Below are 24,551 nucleotides of genomic sequence, written 5' to 3' on the forward strand. Positions count from 1 at the left end.
GGGAACATTAGGTAGAGAGGTGTTCTTTTTGATAACCACACAGGATAATAATCTCTAAGATGGGTAGGAGGGGGGTTCCTGGAAGCCCATAGCCCTATAAAGCGCTGTTTGAAAATGTTCTTGAAAATTGGTGGTCTTTTTCCAGTATCTTCCTGGGCAAGTAAAAGGCAGCAGTCACGGGTCCCCACCCCCACCAAAGCCCAGCTGATGTCACCCATGTCTGTCATCCAGGAATGTGGAAAACTCTGAGTCAGAATTGGCCATAGGGAAATGAGAGAGAGGCAAGGCCTGAGATTAATAGTCTGGAGCTGGGTGAGTGTTCTGATTAGCCAAGGATTCATTTTGACCAGTATTTTATGGGATAATATGTTCATCATCCATTTGGTCTATAAATATTTATTGTGTTACCTACCATGGCCTGGCATTGTTATAGGAGCTCCAGATAGAGTTATGTACAAGAAAGACAAGGCCCTGTCTTCCTGGAACTTACATTTCAATGGGGGGAGATCAACAATAAACAACTATACAAATGAATGTGTTGTATAATTCCAGGCAAGAGAGAAGATAATGAAAAGGAACACTCTTTTAGGAAAAATGATCATGGGAGGCCTCTTTGAGGAGGTGAAATCTGAGCATAGATGTAAACTGATTGAAAGAATAAAACATGTAAATATTGGGGAAGGGCAGTGTTCCAGGCAGAGGGAACAACAAGAACAAAAGTCTTGAATGGGAAAAAGATGTTCAAGGAACAGCAAAGAGGTCAATGTGAGTGGAACAGATTTATCAAAGGAGATATTAGAAAGGGTTGGATAAATACACAGAAACCAGATCCCATGTTTTGAGGAGGAAAAACAAGATGTTCAGAATAGAAAAAACACTTACAGAATAACAGTTGTAGCTGTAACTTTCATGGATAAAGCACAACACTCCGGATGCCACTAGAGATATAAAGATAATTAGTGCTCCTGCCTATACAGATCTCACCATGTCTAATGATCTAATAAATGGAGGCCAGAGGGATTTAGCAATGTACTATTTATTCAGCTAACATTTTTTGAGTACCTGCTATGTACCCAAAGACCATTGTCTAATGCAAGTCTCTGGTCTAAGAACTGGGGGAAAGATGGGGAATGACTCACTGGTTGGAAGCAGAATATCCAAAGGCAAGTAAGAAGCTCCAGAGAGCAGAAGGCTGAGGGAAAGCCACTTCTCTCTGATACTTACCTGTTCTCCAATAGGGCCTCTTTAGAGATAGGAGTAGCAGGTCTAGAGTAGGGGGTCTACAGTAGGTTATACCTTAGAAACAGATGCTTTATAAGTCCTGCCACTGAGGCTTAGTCTGAGTAAAGCAGCATGGGCTCTTTCCTGCCAGAGAGCAGAGGGAAAGCAGCTCACATTTCAGGCTTCTTTGCTAAGAATTCCACTTAGTTTTCACATCGGTTCCTTGAGGTGGTGGGAGTTTCCTTATCACCCCATTAGGAGACTCCCAAGTCCCTGAAATAAATCCTACCCAACGAGAAGTCTCCATCCTTCGCTGGTCTTAGGTTGCAAAGGAATTTTACACATTCTGTCTTGTAGCTGCAGGATCCTCAGCAACTCTGAGATGTTGGCAGAGTAACACCTATTCTTTTGACAAATGAGAAACTGAAGCTTGGGAAAGTTAAGTGGCTTCCCCAGCGTCACAGGATGCTTAAAGAGATGAAGTAGGACTCAGTCTTGAATCTGCCTGACCCCAAAGCCATTTGTAGTCCTAATCTGTTCTTGGGTCTCAAGGATGGATCTCGTGTTTGGCTTTTTTTGAAAAATGACCAGTCCTGTGGTTATTTAGAACCAACTTTGATAATGGTAAGCCCCAGACATCTCTGCCTCTTCTATGGGGCACAGTTTCATTCTTAGTCCCTCTTAATCCTCCCAACAATGTTGGAAGGTAGCAGTGGTGAGAATAAGAGGTAGCATTCACTGAGTGCTAAGTATGTAATAGGTACTTTCCCAAGGATTTTACATATGCTAATTCCATATTTGTAACCAACCTATAAAGTAAGTGCCATTTTGTTCCCATTTCATAGATAAGAAAGTTGAAACCCAGAGAGAGATTAAATAACTTGCTAAAAACCACACAGTTAGGGGCAGAGCCAGGTCATGGCTTTGGAGCCCTTGCTCTTAATCTCTGTACTCTGTTGATAAAACAACCATTGCTCAGAGAGGTAAGCAACTTGCCCTGTTGTATATAGTCCAGAAATGATGGCTCAACTCAAGCCCAGGATCCAACTGAAGAATATTTCCACTGCTCCATGCTGCTTTTCTCAATGGTAAAGCAGAGGAAAGGAGAGAGCCTGTTCTATGACACCTTCATGGAGAACAGAGTGATTTAATGCTGCCAAGGAGCCCCATGGGGATTTTATTTAAATGACAATCTGCATTGTGCCGTTGTCTGATATTCCCTCCCACTTACTTTTCTCAAATGTGGAAACCATGTCACTCTGTGCACCCTTACCAGCACATAAATGTTTCGCTGGGGAAGCTGAATCTTTTTGTAGGGATTTGGGGTGTTCAGAATGTTTCCTCCTTAAGTGCTGTTATTCTGGGGACCTGTAAGGATGACTCAGAGAGGGAGAAGCTGTAATGGAAAATTAATTGTCTTATCAGAGGTGGGACCCAGGCTGAATACTCAGAATTAGATTGATAAAGTGCTTTCAACGAGGGCCAGGAGGAGTCCTGAGTGGTCACTGATCAGCTAATTACTCAAAGGAAGTCAAGGACAGGGCTCCCATCTTCAATTTCTTTCAAGTTTTAATATGCCCAGTGTGTCCCACAACTGTGAGGGTGTGGGGTATGCCTGATGAGGAGGGTATGTTTGCCTGAGTTTGCTGTGGGTGCGTTTGGGTGTGGTTGTGTTTCTGAGTTTGTGTGTGAGTCCAAAGTGCTGGGGAGGGTCTGGTATGTGATTGTGTTTGTGTGTGTGTCTTCTTATCCATGCGTGTGCATCAGTAGTGTTTGGTGTGAATCTATGGGTGTGGGCCTGAGGGTCCTTGTGGGTCTTTGGCTCTAAGTGTCTGAGGACCTCCAGGAGGAGCTATTTGGTTAGAAATTGACACATAGGCGGGTCAGGATGGGGAAGCACTTAGAGAGCAGGTGTTTTGATGGTGCTGTGATGTAAGAGAAGAGAAGGAAATAGAGGACATTTTTCAAATATTTTTTTCTCCTGAACTGGGGAAGATGAGCTACTATTAATAATAATAGTGGTTTATAAATCAGCAGTAATATTGTAGAACTAGTCATATGAGCTCCATTTAGAAAGTACCCGCTGTATCCTTTTTGTATACATTAGCTGCCTTTTCATTGCTACTCTGTACTATTACTATGTCCATTTCACAGAGGAGGCGATTGGAGCTCAGAGAGGTAAAGTAACTTTCCCAAGGTCACACAGCCAGGAGGACTGGGGCCAGGAAGAGAACTCAGGTCTGTCTGACTCCAGGGCCTGAACCTTCCCCACCATGTCAGACTACCACCCTTGGCCTGCACCAGTCACCATCCCCAGCTCCAGCTGAGCCCAGCCACAGCAGGATAAGCCCCAGAATAGGACAGGGAAGGGCTGAGGTAGGCTGGCAGAACCAGTGCCATACAAGGGGAATAACCAAGCTCCAGGTCCCTCTGGCCGTGCGGTGGCTGTATGGCTTTGATGGTACTACCGCTTCTCCGGGCCTTACTTCCCTCATCACTAAGATGACAATTTGGATTTATCTGGTTTGATAGGTTGCTCCCTCTCTGAAGTGGGCCACAGGGCTGGGGCTCTATGGGGACCCCCATATTAACAGTCTAGTCCTCCAGCGGAAGCCCCCCACTCCCAACAGCTCCTCTTTAATCTCCCAATTTGCTACCTTAAATCTCTGTTCGTTGATGAAAGCTTGGGATAGTGTCTTTCATCTGCACTCAGCCTTGACCTATCAGCGTGGCATACTCCTACTTCATCTTCAAAACCCAGCCTCAGGCTTCAGCTCTTGGATGACTCACCTTATCATCTAGGCTGACTTAGGTACCTCTCTGTGATGCCAGTCACACCCGTCTCAGACTTTTCCACAATGTACTGAAATTAACTGTTCGCTTTCTATCCTCCCTGCCCACTGTGATCCCCAGATGGCTGGGACTGAGTCTTCTCAGCTGTACCCCTGGGTATTTAGCAGAGAACCTGGCCTATAGCACATACTCTGTGAGCGTTTTATGGAATGAATGCAGGAAAGGTAGCAACTTGCCAGTGTAATAGGATTTAGGTGAAACTGAGATTCACAGACTGAGAATAAAGTAATTTAATCTCCCCCTTTGGCAAAAAGAAACTTACTTCTCATTAGAAGCTATTTTTAGGGGTCATGGACCTCATGGAGCTTGTGGGATGACGAGGGGCAACTCTCATGTTAAGGCTCTCATTTTGGATCAAATATCTAGAATCCATTGGTAGATCTGTCTTCCTGCTGGTGTCCAGGCTGCTTTTGAGGAATATAAGAACTGGAGTCTTTTGAGAGCAGCAACAATGAGTGCAGAGCCCTGGCTTTCCAGGCGGACAGACTGAGGTTTCTATCCTAGCTCTACTACTTCTTACTGGCTGTGCAACCTTAGGCAAGTAATGCCCTCTTCTGAGCTCAGTTTCCTCATCTGTAAAGTGGACCTGGTGGTTTCTACATCATAGGACGCTTATGAGGGGTACATGAGGTGGTTTAGGGGACACACCTAGCACCTGATGGAAACTGGATGTGTGGTGGCTGTGATGTGATTTGGGTGATTAGAGATGGAAGGTTCTTCTCTTCTTCATTTGGGCAAAACCATTTCCCACCATTGGCCTTTTGTTCGAGAGGTAGCAGAGGTCAAGGGCGGGCTCCAGGTGTGGGAAGTTCTCTCCAATTTCAGTTCATCAACTCTGCCGTTGGCATCGGCCTGCATCTCTTGGCTTGGAGAAGAACAACTGCTTTCTCCTGATTGTTACCCAAGAGCCCTTCTCAACTAGGAAAATAGACACCTTCTTGCATCTGTCCTGGCCCTCCATTTTGAACCATTTAAAAGTGTGCAGGTCAGCGGCCTTAAGGTCATTCATTGTATTGTGCCTCCATCTCTACTGTCTATTTCCAGAACGTTTTCATCACCCTAAACAAAAACTCTGTGCCCTTTAAGCAATAATGTGCCCCTTGGTGATCTCCGTTCCCCTTTCTGTCTCTGTGAGTTCACTGGCTCCAGGTGCCTCCCAGAAGCAGCGAACCGGGGACAGGTCAGCTGAGAGCAGGTCCCACACATGAGGAACGTGGAGCTTCTTCCAAGCTGATGAAAACCACTGGAGTGTTTTTAAAGGGATGTAGCACAATCAGAGGTACATTTTTATTTTTATCATTTTTCAATTATTAAAAAAGATTTTATTTGTCTATTTGAGAGTGAGAGAGAGAGAGAGAGAGAGCACACGCACACATAAATGGGGGCAGAGGGAGAGGGAGAAGCAGGCTTCCCGCTGAGCAGGGACCCTGATGCAGACACTCAGTCCCAGGCCCCGGGATCCTGACCTGAGCCAAAGGCAGATGCTTAACCCACTGAGCCACCCAGACGCCCCTGGAGGTATATTTTTAAAAGACTCTCTGGCTGCAGATGAGCCAGTAGTAGGTAGGAGAGGGGGTGGAAGCAGCAGCCAGGGGGAGAAGTGGTGAGGGCTGGCCCAGGGCGACAGCCACGAAGACCTCTGATGAATCAGATGTGGGGCAGAGAAAGAGGGGAGTCAAGCGTGAGTGCTTAGGAGAACGACATCCTCCTCTATTCTCCTTGCCTCTCAGCCTTAGCCTGAGCTGTTCTCTCTGCCTGGATGTCCTTTCCTCCTCTTTGCCTGGACAACTCCTACTTGTGATCATGATCGTTTCTCACTTAGCTCTCCTGTCCTCTAGGAAACCTTCCCCTCCCTCACCACCCCAGCTGGGTTGGGAGCCCCTCTTCTGTTTTCCCACGGAACTCCAGGTCACCTCCCAGGCCGGTCCTTGTCACACTGCTGGACACTTCCCACACCTCCGTTGCCCCCCACCCTGGACCATGAGTGCAGAGACAAAGTTGGGTGTGGCACACTTCCCTCTCAGGGCCAAGCACAGAGTGGCTCATGATGACATTTGATATGAAAGTAGGAGACAGAGGGAGGGGGAGGGGAGACAGAGATGGAGAGGTTGAGCAGGGGAACTCTTCCAGCACAGCTTCTGACTTGCTTGTCTCTGTTCCCACGGCAGCAGGCTCTGCAGGAGAGCTGCCACGGGACTGGAAGCCAGCTGGAGACAGGCACTGAATTCCACCCAAGGGCCCTGGAGTGATCCAGGTCAGCTGCTCCTGTGTTCCCAGAGCAACAGGTGAAGAGAGAAAATATACAGAGCTTCGAGATGAGACAGAAGCAGGGCGGAGAGATGGTGGGAAGCAGTAGCACCCGGGCCTGGGGCATACACCTGGGACCCAGCGACCTGGTTTCAGACTGTGCTCTGCCGTGTTGCCCCCTGCGTAGCTCCATGCCCATGGCTTACCCTCTCCTAGCCTCTGTTCCCGATCTGAAAAGGGAGGGTATGGCGTGACGCTGATTGCAGGGGTACTGGGGAAATCAGGCACGGTACTAACTGCGAACGTGGCGCCACAGGGCCTGACATGGGGGAAGGACTTAAGAAATGCTGGCTCTACTTGTCTGTCCTCTGCCAAGTTCTTCTTTGCTCCTTCCTAACAGAATGGTTCAAGGGCTGGTTGTTGCAAATATTTTCTTCTCTTCAGTGTTTGCTTTTGGCCCACTTCGAGATCCAAATTAGAGCCTCGTCATGCAGGGAAGAAAGCATGACAGAGCTCTGGAATGAGTCCCGACGTCTGCACAGAGCTAGTGTTGTCCGCCTATCTTCAGATGACTCAGGAGCCCAGAGAGGTGAGGGATCCATCAGTTGCCACATAGTGCATAAGTGGGAGCATGAGGGTTGAGCCCAAGCAAGCCTACAATTCCATGGGTCCCCATCCCACGTGCTGCTGCCCATGGGCCATGGGACTGGGACGTGACCTCGAGCATCCCTGAGTCTGGGGGAGGGATGGGCTTTATGACAAGCTTCTCTAGGACTGTGGGAGAAAGCCGCTCCTGGTCTTGTCCTGCGCATGTGCGTAAAGGATGCCGCAGAAGGAAAGGAAAAGCAGCTGAATAAACCATTTGTTTTTTGAGGCTCACAATAGGCTCCAGGGGGGAAGGACGCCAAACCCTGATGGTGTAAAGTGGGATTTTCTCCTGGCTGTCCTTACTCCTCTTTACGATGAACAATGGTCAAGAGAGGCCCCTGCTCCTCTATTTGGGTACCCACTCACTCCCAGGAATGGGAGCTGTTGTACCTATCTCCTAGAGCCTTTGTCTATTCCAAGGTTATCACCAAGAGCTTGTGGAGGTAGAGGTGGGGAGGTTGAGCGTGAGGTGAAGGATAAGGAGGCTGGAGAGAGACTGGGGATGGAGTTGGCCTTAGGGAGGAAGAAGCAGCTGCAGCTCAAGGCCCCCAGATTCCCCGGGTGGCACCCAAGTCCTCTGGATCCTCTGGAGGGAAGCCAGCCTGACGTGTGGCCAAGCACTCACTGAGCCTGGGCCGTGGTCATCGGACGCTGGGGACGGGGGCTTCTACATTGACTTCTGAAGTCCTTTGTCCCTGCTGATCAGCCCCCACATGCTGCCTGAGAACACGGACAAGGAGGAGAGAAAGGCTGATTCGAATCCCAAAGAGACCTCTCGGAATGGGAGGAGGTAGACGTCATCTCCAGGCTGGTGGGGAGTGTGGGGCAGCTGAGCTCCAGGACCCAAGGGGCGGGGTTCAATGTCTCCTCCCTCCTTGTGTGGCTGAGGCATCCATAGCACACGTGTGCTGGTTGTGACTGCATAGCGCGCCATGAGGAAGTGAATGGAATCGAGTAGGTGCCCAGCAGACCGCTCCTTCCATCTTCCTCCCTGTAATGAATCAGGGGCAGGGAGAGGACCAGCGTCCAGAGAATGGAGAGCTCTGGTGTGTCAGAGCAGGAACGGAGGGATTATCACGAGGCTAGATGGTGATGGAGCCCTCATTAAAGATTGACTGCATAAAGTGATGCTGCCCACGCCCCGTTTCACCCCGCACAAGAGCCCGATGAGCTAGAGACCGTTATCCCCATTTTATAGATAAGCCAACTAAACCTGAAGTTGGAAACTTGTCTAAGTTCTGTCTGCCGGTGAGCTGGCAGAGCTGGGAGGCAAACACACATCTCCAGTATTCTGAGTTGCAGCCCTGTCCTACCTTGGATGGGGGCGGAGTTGGGGGGCGGATAGTCCCAGAGAGCACAGTCCTGCGTCCCCACCCCTCTGCATGGGGAGACTGGGGCTTCGCACCCCGGGGGGGGGCTGAGGGAGTGAGCAGGGGACTTTGGGCTCAGACCAGCCTGCGTCTGTTCCTCCCTAGCTTGACAACTGAACTTGCTGTCTGTCTTTGGGGACATTTCTCAGCTCTGAAACCTCTTTTTCCTCACCTGCAAGATGGGAATAATATCCACTACCGGGCCAGGTGGTGAGGATTCAACCCGCCAGCTTTGGCCGGGGGCCTGGTGCAGCCTCGGTGCCCAGGGAACGGGCAGCCCCTGCCAGGCTTCTGAAACTGTCATGCCTCCCCCAGCAAACTGCGCATCTGCTGTGGACTGAGGAGAGAAGCATGTGCTCTCCCAAACTCAGGGACCACCCCCCTCGGAATGTTCTGGAGGGTATTTGTGGCCATGAGAGCGCAGCCTTCAAGCTGCTGCTGGTGTGGACCGAGGGCTCTCAGGAGGTAGGGATGCCCACCCACCCGGACTGCAGGCAAAGGCACATCGGAGCCCATATTTTGAGGGGGATTTCATGATCATTCACTTTGTGTTGCCATCAGAGAAAAGTAAACTGCAGCTCCTGGCTGCCGGGGAAGGGCTGAGCTCCTGCCAGGGCTGGTTGTGCCTGGCACCAGCCCAGGCATGTACCAGAGTCGACAGTGGGTGCAGGCAAGTGTGCACACAAAAACATTCCAGCACACGCGTGAGCAGCAGCACACGGAGCTACCGTGGCACACGGCACTGGCTCCAGCTGCCCTCCCCTTCTCATCGCTTCCCTCGGCGGGGGCTCTCTCTCTCTTCTGCTGTCTCTAGATCTCCTTATCCGAGCCTGTCCTCTTTTCTGGTTTCCTTCTCTCTCTTCCTCTGACTCTCCCTCCGGTTCCCCCATCTCTCTGGACGGCCCCATCTCTGGCACTCCGCGTCTCTCCGTTTTCCCAACTCTTTCTCGTCTGTATCACGCCCTATTTCTCTGACAGCGTCTCTTTCTCTTTCCGTTTCTCTGAATCTTGTTTCGCTGCCTCTCTCTCTATGTCCCCATCTGTCGCCAGATCTGTCTGACTCTCTCTCTCTCTGTGTCTCCATCTGTCTCTGTATCTCTCTGTCTCTTTCTTTCTGTGTCTCTCTTTCTCCAACTCTTTCTGTCTCTGTCCTTCCTTACCTCTCTCTCTCTCTCTCTCTTTTCTCTGACACTCTCCTGGAAACGCATCAAAGACTGAAGTGGCCGGATTTCGAGTGACAAACAGCACTACAGCCAGGATTCAGCCCCTCCCTGCACGGCTGCCTTCCTCCTCCACATCCCCTGTCACGAAGAGAAGCCTATTGTGTGGGGCCCAGGGAGTTGGAGTTGAAGGGCCTGGGGGTCTGCGCCTCTGACTGCTCTGAGCTACTTCCCCATTGGCTCCCAGCAGCCTGTGCTCAGCAAGGGCTGAGCGACAGGGGGAGGCTCCAGTCCATAAAAGGGGGGGGCGAGGCACCAGAACTGCCATTCTGAGGGGCTTTGGTGGTGCTCACAGCCGCCTCTTTGGCACCTCCTCCCGAGCCAGAGTCAGGGAGACCCCCGAGTCCTGACCCAGCCACCTGCCACCACCCTCCGACCTGCTCGGCCAGAAGCTGCCCAGGGACAAAGAAGAGCACAGGTAATATCCAGAGGGGCACGGGAATCTCTCTTTTGATGATATTTGTTTTTCCCGGTCCTCTGGACCTGGGGGTGGTAAGAGGCCAGGCTAGGGGATTTCAGGTCTGGGTCTGATAATTTGGCAGACAGAGTTACAGTTATGAGGTTAGTTTACAACCCCCCAGATCCGTCTGCGTGAGACGGACGGTTCTTCGGAATCCTCCCTCGGTGCAGCCCGGGCTTAAACAGGTGGGTTCTTCTCCCCCCAGAGTACCACCCCTCGGTTTTAGCTCCAGGGTCTTCTTTCTTCCCCAGTGGTCGGTACACATAGTTCCCATGTGAGGATGGGTGGAAGGAGTGAGTTGAGCCACTCAGGGCGGTTTTAAAGGTCAGTGATTCTCGCCGGACTTAGAGAACAAGATCTGGGGGACATTAATGAGATTCAGGGCTCTGGCATTTACTGGGTATCATGTACATCAATGTACAACCAAGTTCAGCCTTTTCATTCTTTTTCGGATCCTGTTTAATTGCTGACAGGGTGCTGGCTTGAGTGGTTTTCCTTTGACATAATTTACCCAGAAATGAAGTTTGGGGCTGTTTTGTTGGGAAGGAACAGGGGAACGAGAGTGACAGCATGCCAGGAGACTCAGGCTTCATAGGATTTTTCTTGTCAATTTTCCTTTGCAAGGACTTGTTGCTTTCATGTAAATTAGAGCCCAGTTGGGCAGGGACAAAGAAGCTCAGATGGGAAAGCCATTTGCTCACTGGTAAAGATATCCTTGTTCAAAGAAAGTACTCTAGAATCCTGAAGTTTGACTCTAGCAAAAAAGCTGGTGAGCTTCGGAGAAAAGAAAAAAGAGGAGAAAGAAAAGCCTGGTGACGACACGGAGGTTGAATAGTAAATTCTGTGACCTCGTACTTTTTCCTGGGCACCTTTTACCTAGAATCTCTCCAAGCTTTACAAACATTCCTTAATTAAGCCTCCAACCTTTCCAGGGGAAACAAGCTCTTCAGGTTATTGGATCTGATTTCAATTCCCTTCCCACAGACTGAAAGTCTTCATTACCATCTTTCTTCCAAGGGTTGGTAAAATGTACAAGTCTTTCTAATTTGACAGGCGTTCCAGTCAAGATCCATCGCGAACGTTGCAGAATGTCAACCCCCGGCCTCCCCCTCCCACTGCCATATCTCCCCCTCTTTCCCCCTTTCTTCCTCCCCTCAATCCCACTTCACCTTGCCTTTTGTTCTATTTCTGCAGGTCATTAATCTCCAGGCTTTGAGATCTGCGTGGGGGAGCTGTTGCAGCAGCCCCGGGGTGAGCTGGGCTGCCTGGGGGAGGTTTGCGTTTGCTGACGGGATCTCAAGCCCACTGCTTTGCCCCAGATGAGCTAGAGGTGTGATGGGTGTGTCTCCACCGGCAGCTGGGGGTGGGATATGGCCATGCTTCCTTAGGAACCTAGCAGGTTTTAGCAGAGCTGGCAAAGGGACTGGCTCGGGGGCTAGCTGAGAAATTTACCATCACCCTAAACCAAACGGACAGGGATTAGCGTCTTGAATAACTCCTGGGAGCGGGAATGGTTCCATATATTGTCTTAATGTGTGTCTCACAATAACCCAGACGTGGATTCAAATCTCAGGTCTTACCACTCATTTGCTGTGTGATTTGGGGACAGTAGCCGAGTGTCATTTCCTCACCCACATGGTATGGATAATAGTGATGACCTCTGAAGGTTATTGCGAGACTCCTACGGGATACTGCAGTATGCCTGGCATTCAGTAGGTATTCAATAAATGCTAGAGTGACTGCTCAAGTTCTAGTGAGAACTGTCCCTTCTCCCTCTGTCTGTTATAATACCCTTTATCACCCCTACACCATCAAGTCGTGCCCCACGTCCAGGAAATAGGTCTAGTATTTCAGTTGGCAGGGCTGACAATCCCCTCCCCTCCCAGTCCCATCCTCTCTGCACCAACAGAAGACCATTTCTTCATCTGTTGCCTCAGGATCATGAAGTCTCTTCCTGATCGATCCTCCCTAGCCCCCCTCCTACTGCCTCCCTCCTTGGGCCATTCTTGCACAATTGTTGTATTTATTAGATGTCTTCCATCATTCGAAGTGGGATCGATAGTTGGTGGTTTGATTTCAACGTGTGTCTGAGAAAGCGCAGTCAGCGAGCTGATTTCTCTCACCATTTTTGCTCATCTCAGCCCATAAATGTTGGTTAATCTCACTGCGCCTGACAAAGGGCTAAAACGATTTCACCGAGACAGGGCTCGCCATTGTGGCCGGCAGTAAATATTTCTGGAGACACACAGTAAGTCCAGGATCAGGCCCTGGAGAGGGAGATGGATCCTGGTTCCTTTGATGTTGGGCCTCGTTAATCGCTCCCAGCCCAGGTCCAGATTGATGTTCCTGGCAGGAGGGTAAACGGCCCAGATCCACGAGGCACAGCCACGGGCTTGGGCTCAGGAGACTTCTCCCTGAGGCCATCCAGCTGTCGCCCTGGCTGGAGAGGGAGGCTCTAGGCATGGTCACCTACCGTCTACCATCTACCATCGATCATCTACCACATATTTGTCTACCGTCCTTTGGCTCTTTGACCTGTTAGTGGGCAGTTCAGTCTAAGCCGAGAAGGGTTTAGTGAGCAGTTATTATGTGGTTGGCCCACGGGTCCATTGGCAAGAGGAGGAATGGGTGTTTGTGATCACACAGTAGGTCAACGCGCTGAATCCAAGTCCCCTCCAGGCCCTGCCTTCCCTGCTCTGCTTCTGTTCCCTCCCCTCCTCCTTTTTACCTCCTCCTGTACCTTCTCCCACTTGTTCCATCACCTCTCCTGCTCCGTTCTCCGTCATCTCCCAGCTTCTCTAGTGTCCTTATCTCTTTCTCTGTGCACAAGAATCTCTGCTAGTCTTTTTGGCGCACGCACCTCTCTGTCTCTGTCTCCCTCTCTGTCTCTGTCTCTCTGCATCTCTGTCCCCATCTCTCTCTGGCCCATCCTCCTTTGCCTTTCTCCCCATCCCTTAATTGCACCAAATAACAAAGGACGGGGGGTTCATGTGACTCCTGCTCTTAAAAATCACTCTTTTAAAAACAAAGTTAATAACCCCCCATGACCATGGAGTGCAGGGCCATGTTTCACTCTGGTCCTCGAACAGCAAGTGGCCTAGGAGAGAGGGGTATATCCCACGTTCTGTGCTTTGATACTTGCTGGACGACAGGGTGGGTTCACTTTCCATCCGAGACCCAAGCCCTCCTCCCCCTCCTCCCCGTCCCTCCCCCAGGGACAGTCCATTCTTTGTTAATGACCGTAAAGGCCTCACAAGAATGCCACTTCTCAGGATCTCCCTTTGCCAGCCTCTGGAGACCTCAGTTATGAACCTGATATGCTTTTGGGTGTGGGGGAGGGTAAAACTCCAGAAACAGTCTCATATTCAGGAACGTGAGAGTTTGGTGGGAGGGTCCGCTGGACATTTAATGTGACCCCACACCTCAGGCACGGTTTCTGGGTGGGTCTGCTGACTGACTTTCAAGCCTGCTTCTGCTGTGTCCTTGCCTCTCAGCCTTGACCTGGTGATCTTGCCTCTCTGGGACTTTCTTTCCCCATCTGGAAAATGGGGCTCATGGTGCCAGCCTCCTGGATTCTCCTGAGGGCAAACATGCAGTAATGGGACTGAAAGCGAGTTTGGCCCCATAGCTATGCCTTCTGCAGGGATGCTATGGTTCAGAGAACCCCAGCTCGGCCACACATGCCCTTGGGACCCTGGGGTGGGTGGTCCCTTGGTCCTCACCCTTCCCACCCAAGCCTGTAAAGGAGGCACCTGCCCCAGCGGTGGCTGCAGGAGGCCATGGGCCTGGCACAGAGCAGCAGCGCCGGGCTGTGGGCTGCTCCCAGCCACCGTGGGCAGGCTGTTGGAGGGTCATTGAAACGCAAGCTCCTCCGTGCGAGTCACCGCCTGGGGGTGGGAGGCCCCGGCTCCATCTCCACTTCCCTCCTGACTCATGTTGTGACCTTAAACAAGTGACTTCATTCCTACCTTTTCCCATTTCCTCTTCTATCAAATAGGGATAATCATATGCGATAAAGTGCTGGGAGAGATAATTGCAATGTTAAATCAAGCCATTATTATTCCATGCTGGCTTTTTAATGCTTGCCGCTCCTCTGAGCCCTCTGCCTGCAACATAGAAATATCACCGCCAGGAGATGAGTGGGCGGGGAAGGCAGTCCCCTCCCTCTCAAGGAACTCTGGGGCCTGGGGGGGGGTGTCTCCAGGGCAGCCCTGGCACAGGGCAGGGGGCCATGCGGCCCCTTCACAGACAAGAAGGCAGAAGCCAGGGCTTGGGGAGGGGAGTGACTGCTCTCTGATTTTTCTCAAGAAAGTCAGCTTCAAAACAATGAGAATAATCAGAATTAGAAAAATGGTGATAAGAGCAATGAAAGCAGGGGTCAGCGAACCTGGTCCGTGGAAGACCAGCTAGTCTATAGTTTGGGGCCTCTGGGCTTCTCGTCCCTGTCTCAACCCTACACTTACGATGATGAGCGATGGGATGGGTGTTGGATGTGTTCTTGGGGTTCTCCAGAGACATGGAAACAGTAGGATGTGTACATATAGAGAAAGAGAATTAGTAGAAGGAATTGGATCATGTGATTATGGAGGCTGGTGGGTCCAAAATTTCCTTGTCTCTTAGGGGAGAATCACTCCTCCTCCCCACCAGCTTCTGCATCCTCTCTGGGCTGTCACTGAGGCAGGGGCTGAGGAAGTCCTTCTGGGACCTGCGAGTAAAGAGGGTTTTTCTTTGGGAGGGCTGTGGCGAGGCCCCCGGGCCCACTCAGTCCATGGAGGGGTCCCCTCCTTCCCTGGTGGCCATGTGCACTTTCCACTGGGGTCTGCCTGCCTGATGCTATCCGCCCCCCCCCAACCTTGAGCATCCAAGTGCCATTTCTTCTCAGCTCTTTCTGGTTGACAAGCAGGCAGGGCTACCTCTGATGCACAACTTTAAGCAAATCCCTGAACAAAGGTGAAAGGACCCATCTGGCAGGGCTCAGTAATTTGTTTATCCTACAATAGGAAGGAAATAGGATTGCCTGGGGAAGATCTCAGGGCTGATGTGTCTTTATTAGAGTCACCTTTTAACCCAGAGAGATCCGGTCAGAAACCTAGCTCCCATTGACAAACCAAACCGAACTCTGGCAGGCAACTTCTTCTTCCCCAGTCTCAGTATTCTCCTCTGTACAAAGGGTGTAAAGACATCTACCCCCGGGGCTGTGCTGAGGATTAGAATTGTGTGTGTAAAGTGGGAACGCCCAGCCTGGCACATAGTAGGCTCTTGAGCTGTGGTGGCCGTTACTGGACCAATGTGACCATGGATATGGAGCATTCAATGCTGCCTGGCACGCAGTAGGCCCTACGCACGCGCCGTTCATTCATTCAACAACTCTTTTTTTGGTCTTTGAACTGTGTTCCAGGCATGTGTTCTCACTCCTTTTGCCTTCTTTTGGCACCTCCTAGAGACTAAGAGTTGAATGGAGCCTTCATACTCTGCTATGTAAAGCACCTACTACGTGCCAGGTACCCGGCTGGGGATTACTTCATTCCTATACCCACCCCCTGACACATTATTATTAGCCCCACTATGTGACCAAGAAGACGGAGACACAGCAAAGTTAGGTAATTTTCCCAGACTGGGGCTATGGGGAGGATTGGGTTTTGAATCCACAGAACTAAGGACTTGTTGATCCTGCTTCTGGGTCAGGAAGGACTTGGAGGCGCCCCTCTCGTTTCTAACCCCACGCTCCTTCTCCGAGTTATTGGAGAAGGCACTGCAGTCAACCGTCTATCAGGTGCTCAGCAGCAGATGTGAGGGAAGCCACCGGGTGGGGACAGTGGTGACCAGACGCATGTGTCCCTTGGGTAATGGTTGCCCTATTGCAGTGCAGGCCCAATGTCTCCAGAACTTCTGATTTTTTAATATAGGTCAGAAATTAAGATTTTGAAATATAAAAACATCCCAAGTTAAAATTGGTGGCAACAGAATTAAAAAAAAAATCCCTATGCAAATCAAAACAACTCGTGACTATTTGCTGAATTTGTCCCTCAGGCAGCTGGTCCGCAGCCTCTGGACATTTGCCTTGTGCAGGGAGAGAGCTGCGGGCTGGGGAGGAGGCAGCCAGAGGCCTCAGCCCTGCCTGACCCTGCCTGACCCCGCCATCACTGCCCTGACCCTCCCTGGGCAGCCCTCTGCTTGTTCCCCATGCTATTAACATCCCTCCCCAGTTCTTCCTGGGAAAGCCACTGAGACTCAGAGGGCCAGCGCTATGTCAGTGGGGCGTGGGGTGTGTGTGGGGAGGGATGGGGGTAGAGGGGCTTTGCTGGAAGACAGGGACTTAGTCCTTCCCAGGGCCAAGGAACCACAGCTCTGCTCACACCTTGAGCAAGTCAAGGAAAAAAAACCAAAGCCTCAGAATAAAGTCCCTAATATTCAGCATGTCACCTGGTTCCTTCTTCTGCCTTTCCCCTCCCCCTTCATCCCTCCTCCCCCTTCCCCTTCCTGTCTGCCCTCTTCTCTTATTTCCTCTTCCTTCCCCTCCCCTGGCTCCCTGGTTACAACATTTGCTGAATTTCCTTTAGCAATGTTGGTCTTAGATAACCACAGACCCCGTGAGGTTTCTCAAGGGGCACAGAGCCGTGATCCAGAAAAATTCAGACTAGGTTTCCCAGACGTCCAGGGGTGGCCTGTTGTATCCGCTCAACAAACCTGGGGGAGCTCTTGCTCTCGCTGGGCATGCTGTTCACTCATTCATTCATTCTTCAATCCTCAGACGGCCTTCGTCTTCTCAGAGCCTAAGAGCAAAAAGCAGACTCCTCACCTAAGCCTGCAGGGGCCCACGCCATCTGGTCACAGCTCCTCTGTCTGCTTTTCTACCCCAGTCTCCTGCCTCATGCCCCCTCATCCACCCTGGCCGCCTTGTCATCCTCAAATGCACCACACACTCTCCCCGTAGCGACTTTGACTTGCAGAGATGAAGTGCCCCCCACCCCGGTCAGGGAACTCAGAAAACAAGAGGCAGTTATGTCACAGAGCCAGCATAGGTGACTGTGGGAGCTCTGACGAGGGGGCTAATCCAGGCAGACTTCCTGGAGGAGGCAACCAAGGCTGAGTTTTGAAGAACAAATCAGAGTTAGCCAGGTCAGAGGCAGATGGGAGTGGATGGGGGGAGGGGTGAGAAAGGTGTTCCAGGCAAAGGGAGCCCCTTGGGCAAAGCCTGGAAGACGGGGCACATGGGGTACGCTTGTTGGAATTGCAGGTGTCGTGGTCAGGCCTGCATCAGGCAAAGCTCACAGCCAGACTGGGTGCTGTGCATTTGCTGGGATCCCTTAGACAGATGACATAAGCTCTGTGCTTCCATTTCCCCGCCCGTAGAATGGAAAGAATAGTAGTCCCTGTTTTATGGGGTTGTTAGGAGGCAGATGGGTTAAGACGCAGGTGAGTCTCAGCACTGCCAGGCACAGAGTGCACACTAGTCAGCGTCAGCTCCTCTTAGTGGGAAAGCCCGTGAGTAGCTGGCTAAGAGGCAGGGATGCTCTCAAAGGCAGTGGAGAGCCAGGAGGCAGGGCAGGGGTGCAGTCAGATTGGCAAGATTGGAGGAGCCAAGAGGCGGCTGCCTGGAGGGAGAAGCTGGAGGCTGGGGTGGGGGTGGGCGATGGACAGATCCTGGCCAGTACCTCGTGGTTAAGAAAGTGGGCTCGAGCCAGACCACGGGGGATTGAAATCCCAGCTTTGCCGCTTACTTGCTCTAGAATCTTGACAGGTGTCTGAACTCAGTTTCCCGATCTGTAAAGTGGGCGTGACAATAGTACCCACCCCAGAGAGTCGCGATGAGTAGAAATGAATCCATTCATGAGAATCGTTCAGAACATCATAAGTACTTAACATCCGTCTGATCAGCTAGGATTATAATTAAATATAAAGTTAGTGGATGAAAGGAAAGGCTGCTGATGCTATTTTTGCCTGGAACAAAAAGGATCTCAAATCGGGCCTCCTACCTTGGCAGCCAAGCTGTGTGGGAAGCCTGGGGGGCGGGAGCGGTGCGGTGTAGGCTCCTCCTCCCCGGCAGGTAAATCACTGCTGATCTAAGGGGCCAGCCCCACCATCACCATCGCCCATAAAGGAGAAAACAGGAGCTGCCTTCTTTGTATCTGCACATGAGAGGCCCAGCTTACTCTTCCAGAGGCCAACGCTGCTCAGCAGCTGGTAGAGCATGAGACTGTCCAGGGCGGGCAAGAGAGGTGGGATGGACCCATGTCCACTTCCCTGGGTTTTCTTCTCTGAGCCTCCCTGCTTCAGGGAGCAGAACTTGCCCAGCTTCAAGAGAGGCCTGGGTTCTCTCCTTCAGTCTCTGTGTGACCTCAGGAGATCTGTCAAGCCTCTCTGATCACCAGTGTTCTCATCTACAGAGTGGGGATGATGATACCCACCTCCCACAGTTGGTGGGTGGATTGAGAACAATATACAAGTCAAAGGCCCTGGGCCCTGGGTCCTCTGGGTCTCGCAGAGGGTTCAGCTGTTAATGAATCAACTCTGGAAATGGTAGTCATTAAGGACAGAAGTGTGGGGAGTCAAGCAGAACAGCCTTGCTCCCCAGCTTCTCCGCTTGCTGTAGGGCTTGGGCGATTCACTGAACCAGAAGTGGCACCTTACTGGGGAGGAGTAGATGGGATGATGGACCTAGGGGCTCCGTTCAAGGCCTGGAGCACAGCAGGGCTTGGTAAATGCTGGCTGGGATCTGACTAGGCCTGGGGAGGGGTAGTAGTTCGAGAGGATCTACTACGAAAGGGAGACCCTCTGGGCTACAACGAGGGGCTTTGGGGCAGTGGGGAGGTATCCACTAAATCTCCTGAGCAAACTGGGCAGTTTGCAGCAAAGGCAGGCATGGGAGACTTGGAGGAGGGAAGGACAGTGTCCCTGAGAGCAGTGTGACGGGTGTCTGGCAGCAAAGACCAGGTTGGGCAGAGCCTGGAGCCTCCCGCCTGGAGAGGAGTGTCTCAGAAGAACTCCCCATTTCCAGTTGGGAGAATGGTCCTGTGCCCACTTTTGAATGGCACTGAGTCTTGATATTTGTTTTATAAGGAGTTAATTATGAGAGGAAGAGCTTTAACACACTATTGCAAGGCATGAACTCTAATGCCTAGCATTTATTGTATGTGCATGCTAGGGGCAGGTCAGGGACAGCCAGAACCATGACAGGTAGTGCCCTGAAGGAGCTAACACTCTAGCGGGGTCGATATTACTTGCCAAGAACAACAGCAAACCAACACCGAATCCATAGGATCCTGTGAGATGGTGAGTGCTCTGGTGCCAACAAAGCAGGGTGATGGAAGAGGAGTCAGGAAGCAGCTTTAAATCCAGGGGGCTGCAGATAGCTCCCTGGTGATGTGACATTGACTTCATCTAATTATAAGAAGGAACAAACCATGTGAAAATCTCGGCTAAGAGTACTGTGGGGGGCGGGGTGGGGTCGTGGATGGAATGTGCAAAGGCCCTGGGGTAGGAGCAAGCTTGGCAGGTTTGAGGAATGCAGAGAGAGACGAAAATAAGACACAACTCCTGCCTTCATGGAGCCAAAGCCTGAAGACTCAGATAACTACCAAATAGTGGAATATTTTGATGGAGGAGGCACAAGTTTTGGGGTGATTGCAAAGGAGGAACATCCTACCCAACCTCAGAGATCAGGGAAAGTTGCCTGGAGGAAGGGACATCTAATGTAGGGCCTAAATTAGCAGGTAATAGAAGAGGAGTGGAAGGTTTTCCAGCTGAGGGAACAGCATATGCAAAGGACCGGAGATGGGACAGGGCCTGATACGTTTATTAGGGGAATTGCAAGTAGCTCGATGTGGTTGGGACCAAGTCTTAGGGTGTAGGGGATGAGACTGAGAGTGTTCCTATAATTTAGAAAGGAGTCCAGGCCTGACCCAGCCTCACAGATCTGATCGCAGAATTGCCATGCTGAGCAGGGCATTTTAGTTTGGGCAGAAGGGATCCAAGAAGGTACTAGAGGCAGGGAGGCCAGCTCGGAGGAGGTGGAAAGATGGCCACAGTAAGTAGAAGTGCTGGGGTGAAAAGGCAAATTCCAGAGAACTTACAAGGCAGAAAGGACTGGCCTGGGGACAAGCTGAGGAGTGGGGACAAAGGCAGGTGATAGGGTCTCAGAGAATCCAGGAAAACAGATGCTGAGTGTCTTCTGGCTTGGGGGATGGGCAAAGTGGGTTTTGAAGGTTCACGTACTCAGGTCAAGTCTTGGCTTGTTACTGCCTAGCTTTGCAGGCAATCTCTTCCCCTCTTTGAGCCTCAACTTCCCCACCTGTCTGATGAAAATAGCACAGCCCACCTCTGGAACTATTATGCAGATAAGTGTGAGCATGGGGGAAAGCTCCTGGCCTGTAGCAGGTACTCAGCACATTAATTCCCTTCCTTGACCCCTGGCCTTGGGCAACCACTGTGCCTCCTGGGGCCTCTATTTTCCCGTCTGTGAAATGGGAATGAGGCTATTGGCCTTGCAGTATTTCCACAGGGGTTGGCCGGATGGCTCCGGACACTGACAGAGTAGATGCTCACAGGTCCCTTCTCTTCTCTTTCTCCCTCTGCAGCAGGAAGAGAGGAGAAAGCATGGCGTGGCAGGGGCTGGTGCTGGCCGCCTGCCTCCTCGTGCTCCCCTCGGCCACGGCGGACTGCTTATCCCAGTGCTCCCTTTGTGCTGTGAAGACCCAGGATGGGCCCAAGCCCGTCGACCCTCTGGTAGGTCCTGGGCCTGTGTGCGGAAGGGGCTGTGTGTGCGGAGTTTGGGCCACTGTGCGTCTGGTCTGTAGACTTGTCCCACCTGTGCCAGACACATCCTGCTGTGGGGTTATCCTGGGCACCCGAGACTGCAGGTTCCCCCCTCTATCCCCACCTCTGACTTCACCACCCCTGGCTTGCTCAGGCCTGGGACGGACACAGGTTTCCAGGGAGACTGACGCCTTGCAACAAAGAGGGTCAATAAGGAGGCCCCGCTGGCTTTGGAAGTGGGCAGCCTATGGCAACTTTCCAGGGTCCCTTCCCACCAGGCTTAGGGCACCTCCTAGTCTAACAACTCCTGTGGGAGCACGTCTTTCCAACCACAGCTAAATGCCCGGATCTGGTTGACAGGATCCAAGCCTGGACCCTTCTCCTGGATCTTAGCGTTTCTAGGCCTGGCCTTGTTGGCTTTGCTTTGAATCCAGCTCCCCCACGTGTTTCTCCCTTGATGGCAGACAGGTGAGAGTAAAGGTTCCAAGGTTGTGGTGGACGGAGCACAGGCTTTGGGTCTGTCCCTTTCTCACTCCAAGACTCTGGAACACGCCTGCCTTCATCTTCCACATCCACAAAATGGGTGTGATTCTTTGAAATAACAACGCGAAGGACCAAACACACGGTTCTAGCTGTTCTTCACTGAGAGGCACACGATCACAGGGGAGCTCAGTGGTTAAGCAAGAGGGCTTGTGGCATTAGCCTGCCTCGGTCCAAGTTCCAGAATTGTCCCACGTTGTCACTGTCCTCCTCATGACCATCACCACGCACATTTGAAGTCCTCCAGAACTCCTGTGAAGGAGACACTTTTGTTGCCCGGAGTTTGATGAGCCTTCGGACCCCTCACACGTGTTCTCTCCACCATCCTGGACAGCTTCCTTGTCTATTACATCTTTCACACCTGGGAAAGGGGGTGAGAGCCAAGTATTCCCTCTGGAGTCAGGAGCTCAGAGGATGAGTGAGTGCCCCACAGAGCACTCGGGGAAGATCTTACTTGGGATGTTGGCATCGCCATTTGTAGCCACGTTCCCCTGGGAAAGCTGTTCCGCCTCCCCATGCCTCTTCCCTCATCTTGTGCTCAGGTGCACCATCCCCTGCCTTCATGCACCCCTGGGAGCACGAAAGTGGGAAGCCTGGGGCTTAGGAGGGGCCGCTACTTTTGACTTTCTGACACTGGACGAGGGAGTCTCTGGGGCAGGGGAGTGCACCGGACTTGGCAGTTCGACGGGGGTGATGTTACCACTTGGTCTTTTTGGGGTTTTGTAGATTTGTTCCCTGGAATGCCAGTCCGCTCTGCTGTCGGCTGAGGAGTGGGAGAGATGCCAAGGCCTTCTGTCTCTTTTCACCCCCTTCACCTTCGGGCTCAATGGCAAAGAAGACTTGGCGACCAAGGCCGCTTGGGAGGAACCCTATAGTGATCTGGCTAAGCGCTCTGGGTCCTTCCCGAAGGAGATTGAGAAAAACAGATTTCTCCTCAGCACCCCGACAGAGGAGGATGCCCTGAGCAGGAACCTGGCGGAGAGGCTCAGGGGTCTCACTGGCAGGCTCGGGGAAGGAGGGGAGTCTGAGCTGCTGGGGGACACCCAGCCTAATGATGATGCCGTGGAGGCTGGGGCACTGGATTCCAACGAGGAGGGCCCCAAGGAACAGGTCAAACGCTATGGGGGCTTCCTGCGCAAATACCCCAAGAGAAGCTCAGAGGTGGCTGGGGAAGGAGATGGGGAGGGCGATGGGGAGAGAGTGGGCCATGAGGACCTGTACAAACGCTATGGGGGCTTCCTGAGGCGCATTCGTCCCAAACTCAAATGGGACAACCAGAAGCGCTATGGCGGTTTCCTTCGGCGCCAGTTCAAGGTAGTAACTCGGTCTCAGGAAGACCCTAATGCCTACTCTGGAGAGCTTCTTGATGGGTAACCCTCCCCCCATTGTGGAGTCAAGTCAGGAGCTCCCCCTGACACCCTTCCAGATTGGCGTGCCCGCATTCATCCCACTTTAGAGCCCCGTCCCCAATGCTCAGTTCAGCCTGGTATGCAAAACATCCAAGCCCAGCCTGCCTCTTTTCTGTCTGGGACACTGTTTGTCCGGGGTCAGCGAGGAGGAAGGATGGAGGGTCCCCTCTCCAGTAGGCTCAGTGCTTGGCTTCAGCTCTAGAACATTGAAACTACCGCCAACAGCAGTTTTTCCTATTAAACCCTCCCCCTCATTAATGTGAGTCCCCAGTTCCAGGAATCCAGACTGACATGTTCTTGATCCCTCTAGATAAATAGCAAAACAAGATAAAGAAACAGATAGAAATCCTAACACTTCATCCCAAATCTTAAAGGACCTCCTTGTGCTCTCCACTTTGGAGACCATGCTTTAGGTAAAAGGCTCAAACACTGCTTTTTCTTGGAAGTCCTACATCAGAGAGTTCGGTCCTCTGGTGGGCATGTGTTCAGTTGATTCCCCTGTGTTCTCATCGTTTAGAAACACACCTCTTGAGGAACCGAGTTCCCGGATTCTAGTTCATGTTGGTACCTTGGATAGCACCCTGCTCCTCCCAGGAGAGGAAGGGCGTGGAAACCCCTTCCAAAATGGTAATGAAAGCAGTTTTCCCACTGAATACTGAAATGATCAGGAAGGGAGCAAGACAAACCATTTTGCTCTGTGCAGCAAACTCAAAATGTGGACCGGTTCCCTCAGCCCTCATTAAACTAATTAAACAGATCGGCAGCACACTCCCACCCCAGGATGAACTAAAGCTGAGTCAAGTTGATGAGGTTAAGCACAACCATGTTCTTGAGCAGCTGAATTGGCCGCCAAGAGCCTCAGCCATCTGGCCAAACATATGCATTGGGCATTGGGTAAGGGAATCCAGAAGCAACAGCTAGAAAGACAAAAAGGCGTTCTTCAACCCCTGTGATGAGTCTTTCCTCTTGATTTCTCAGAATAAAACCAGAAAGAGGCATGAAGTGATTAAGTGCTTGAGGCCAAATGAATTCCCTTGATTCAAATAACCCAGAATCAGAGGCAGAGACCTCCCAATTCCGCGGTTCCGATCAAAGTCTTCTCTCTCTCTGTGTGTTGCTCTTGCTCGCTCATCCCTAGGCACTACAGCTTGGTTCGTGCGTCCAGGAGGCTGGGCATGATAGGAGAGGAAAGGGTCTTGAATTCAGTTAATTTGTCTAAGATGCTACTGAGCGTACCTCTTCGCGCACAACCCCCAGGTCCCTCATGATGTTCTGAAGTGTATGGATTGTTGTAGGGTTACTTCGTGTGCTTTTTAAAAAATCCCACTTATGCAATTTACCCAAAATTTGCTTATTCCTTAGCAGGCCTGTGTTATTTCATACTCCTCCAGTGCAATAAATAAAAGAAAGATGGTGATGACTCGGGGTGTGTATATGTGTGCCTCAGTCCCCAGAGCATGGAAAGACCATTTGCAGAAAAGAGTGCTGGGGAATGAAAAATACAACACACAGACACAGACATGCACACACACACACACACACACACACACACACACACACATTCATGTCAGGAAACTAAGTGTAGGATAACAGAAAGAGCACAGTCTTTAGAACACCATCACCCTTAATTTGAGATCTGTGTGATATTGGGTAAGTTATTTGACCTCTCTGAGCCTTAGTTTCCTCTTCTGTGAAAGAAAGACCTCCCTGACTCCCAGGGACTGTCTCCTATGCTGGATTACTAAAGCAAGAGGGACAAATGTTCCCAGACAAAGGTGAAGAACTCTGTAGAGAGGGTGGCATAATGTCCTTTACTAAAATGACTTGC

At 51.3% G+C, this 24,551-nt stretch overlaps 1 protein-coding gene across 3 annotated transcripts; it reads left to right on the top strand.

The window, feature by feature from the left end:
• The first annotated feature begins 9,472 nt into the window (after positions 1-9,472).
• Positions 9,473-24,143, top strand: PDYN (prodynorphin). Of its 3 annotated transcripts, XM_045981081.1 has the most exons (4): positions 9,473-9,977; positions 11,214-11,270; positions 20,597-20,744; positions 22,041-24,143. In XM_045981081.1, the coding sequence occupies exons 3-4, from the start codon at positions 20,616-20,618 to the stop codon at positions 22,686-22,688; spliced, it is 777 nt and encodes a 258-aa protein (XP_045837037.1). In that variant the 5' UTR covers positions 9,473-9,977; positions 11,214-11,270; positions 20,597-20,615; the 3' UTR covers positions 22,689-24,143. The 3 variants fall into 3 exon arrangements, with proteins under 3 accessions (XP_045837037.1, XP_045837038.1, XP_045837040.1); XM_045981082.1 differs by lacking the exon at positions 11,214-11,270; XM_045981084.1 differs by lacking the exons at positions 9,473-9,977; positions 11,214-11,270 and adding an exon at positions 15,433-15,520.
• Positions 24,144-24,551: the final 408 nt, after the last annotated feature.

Source organism: Meles meles, chromosome 16 (genome assembly GCF_922984935.1).
Source record: "Meles meles chromosome 16, mMelMel3.1 paternal haplotype, whole genome shotgun sequence".
In the NCBI taxonomy this organism is placed as follows: Eukaryota; Metazoa; Chordata; class Mammalia; order Carnivora; family Mustelidae; genus Meles; species Meles meles.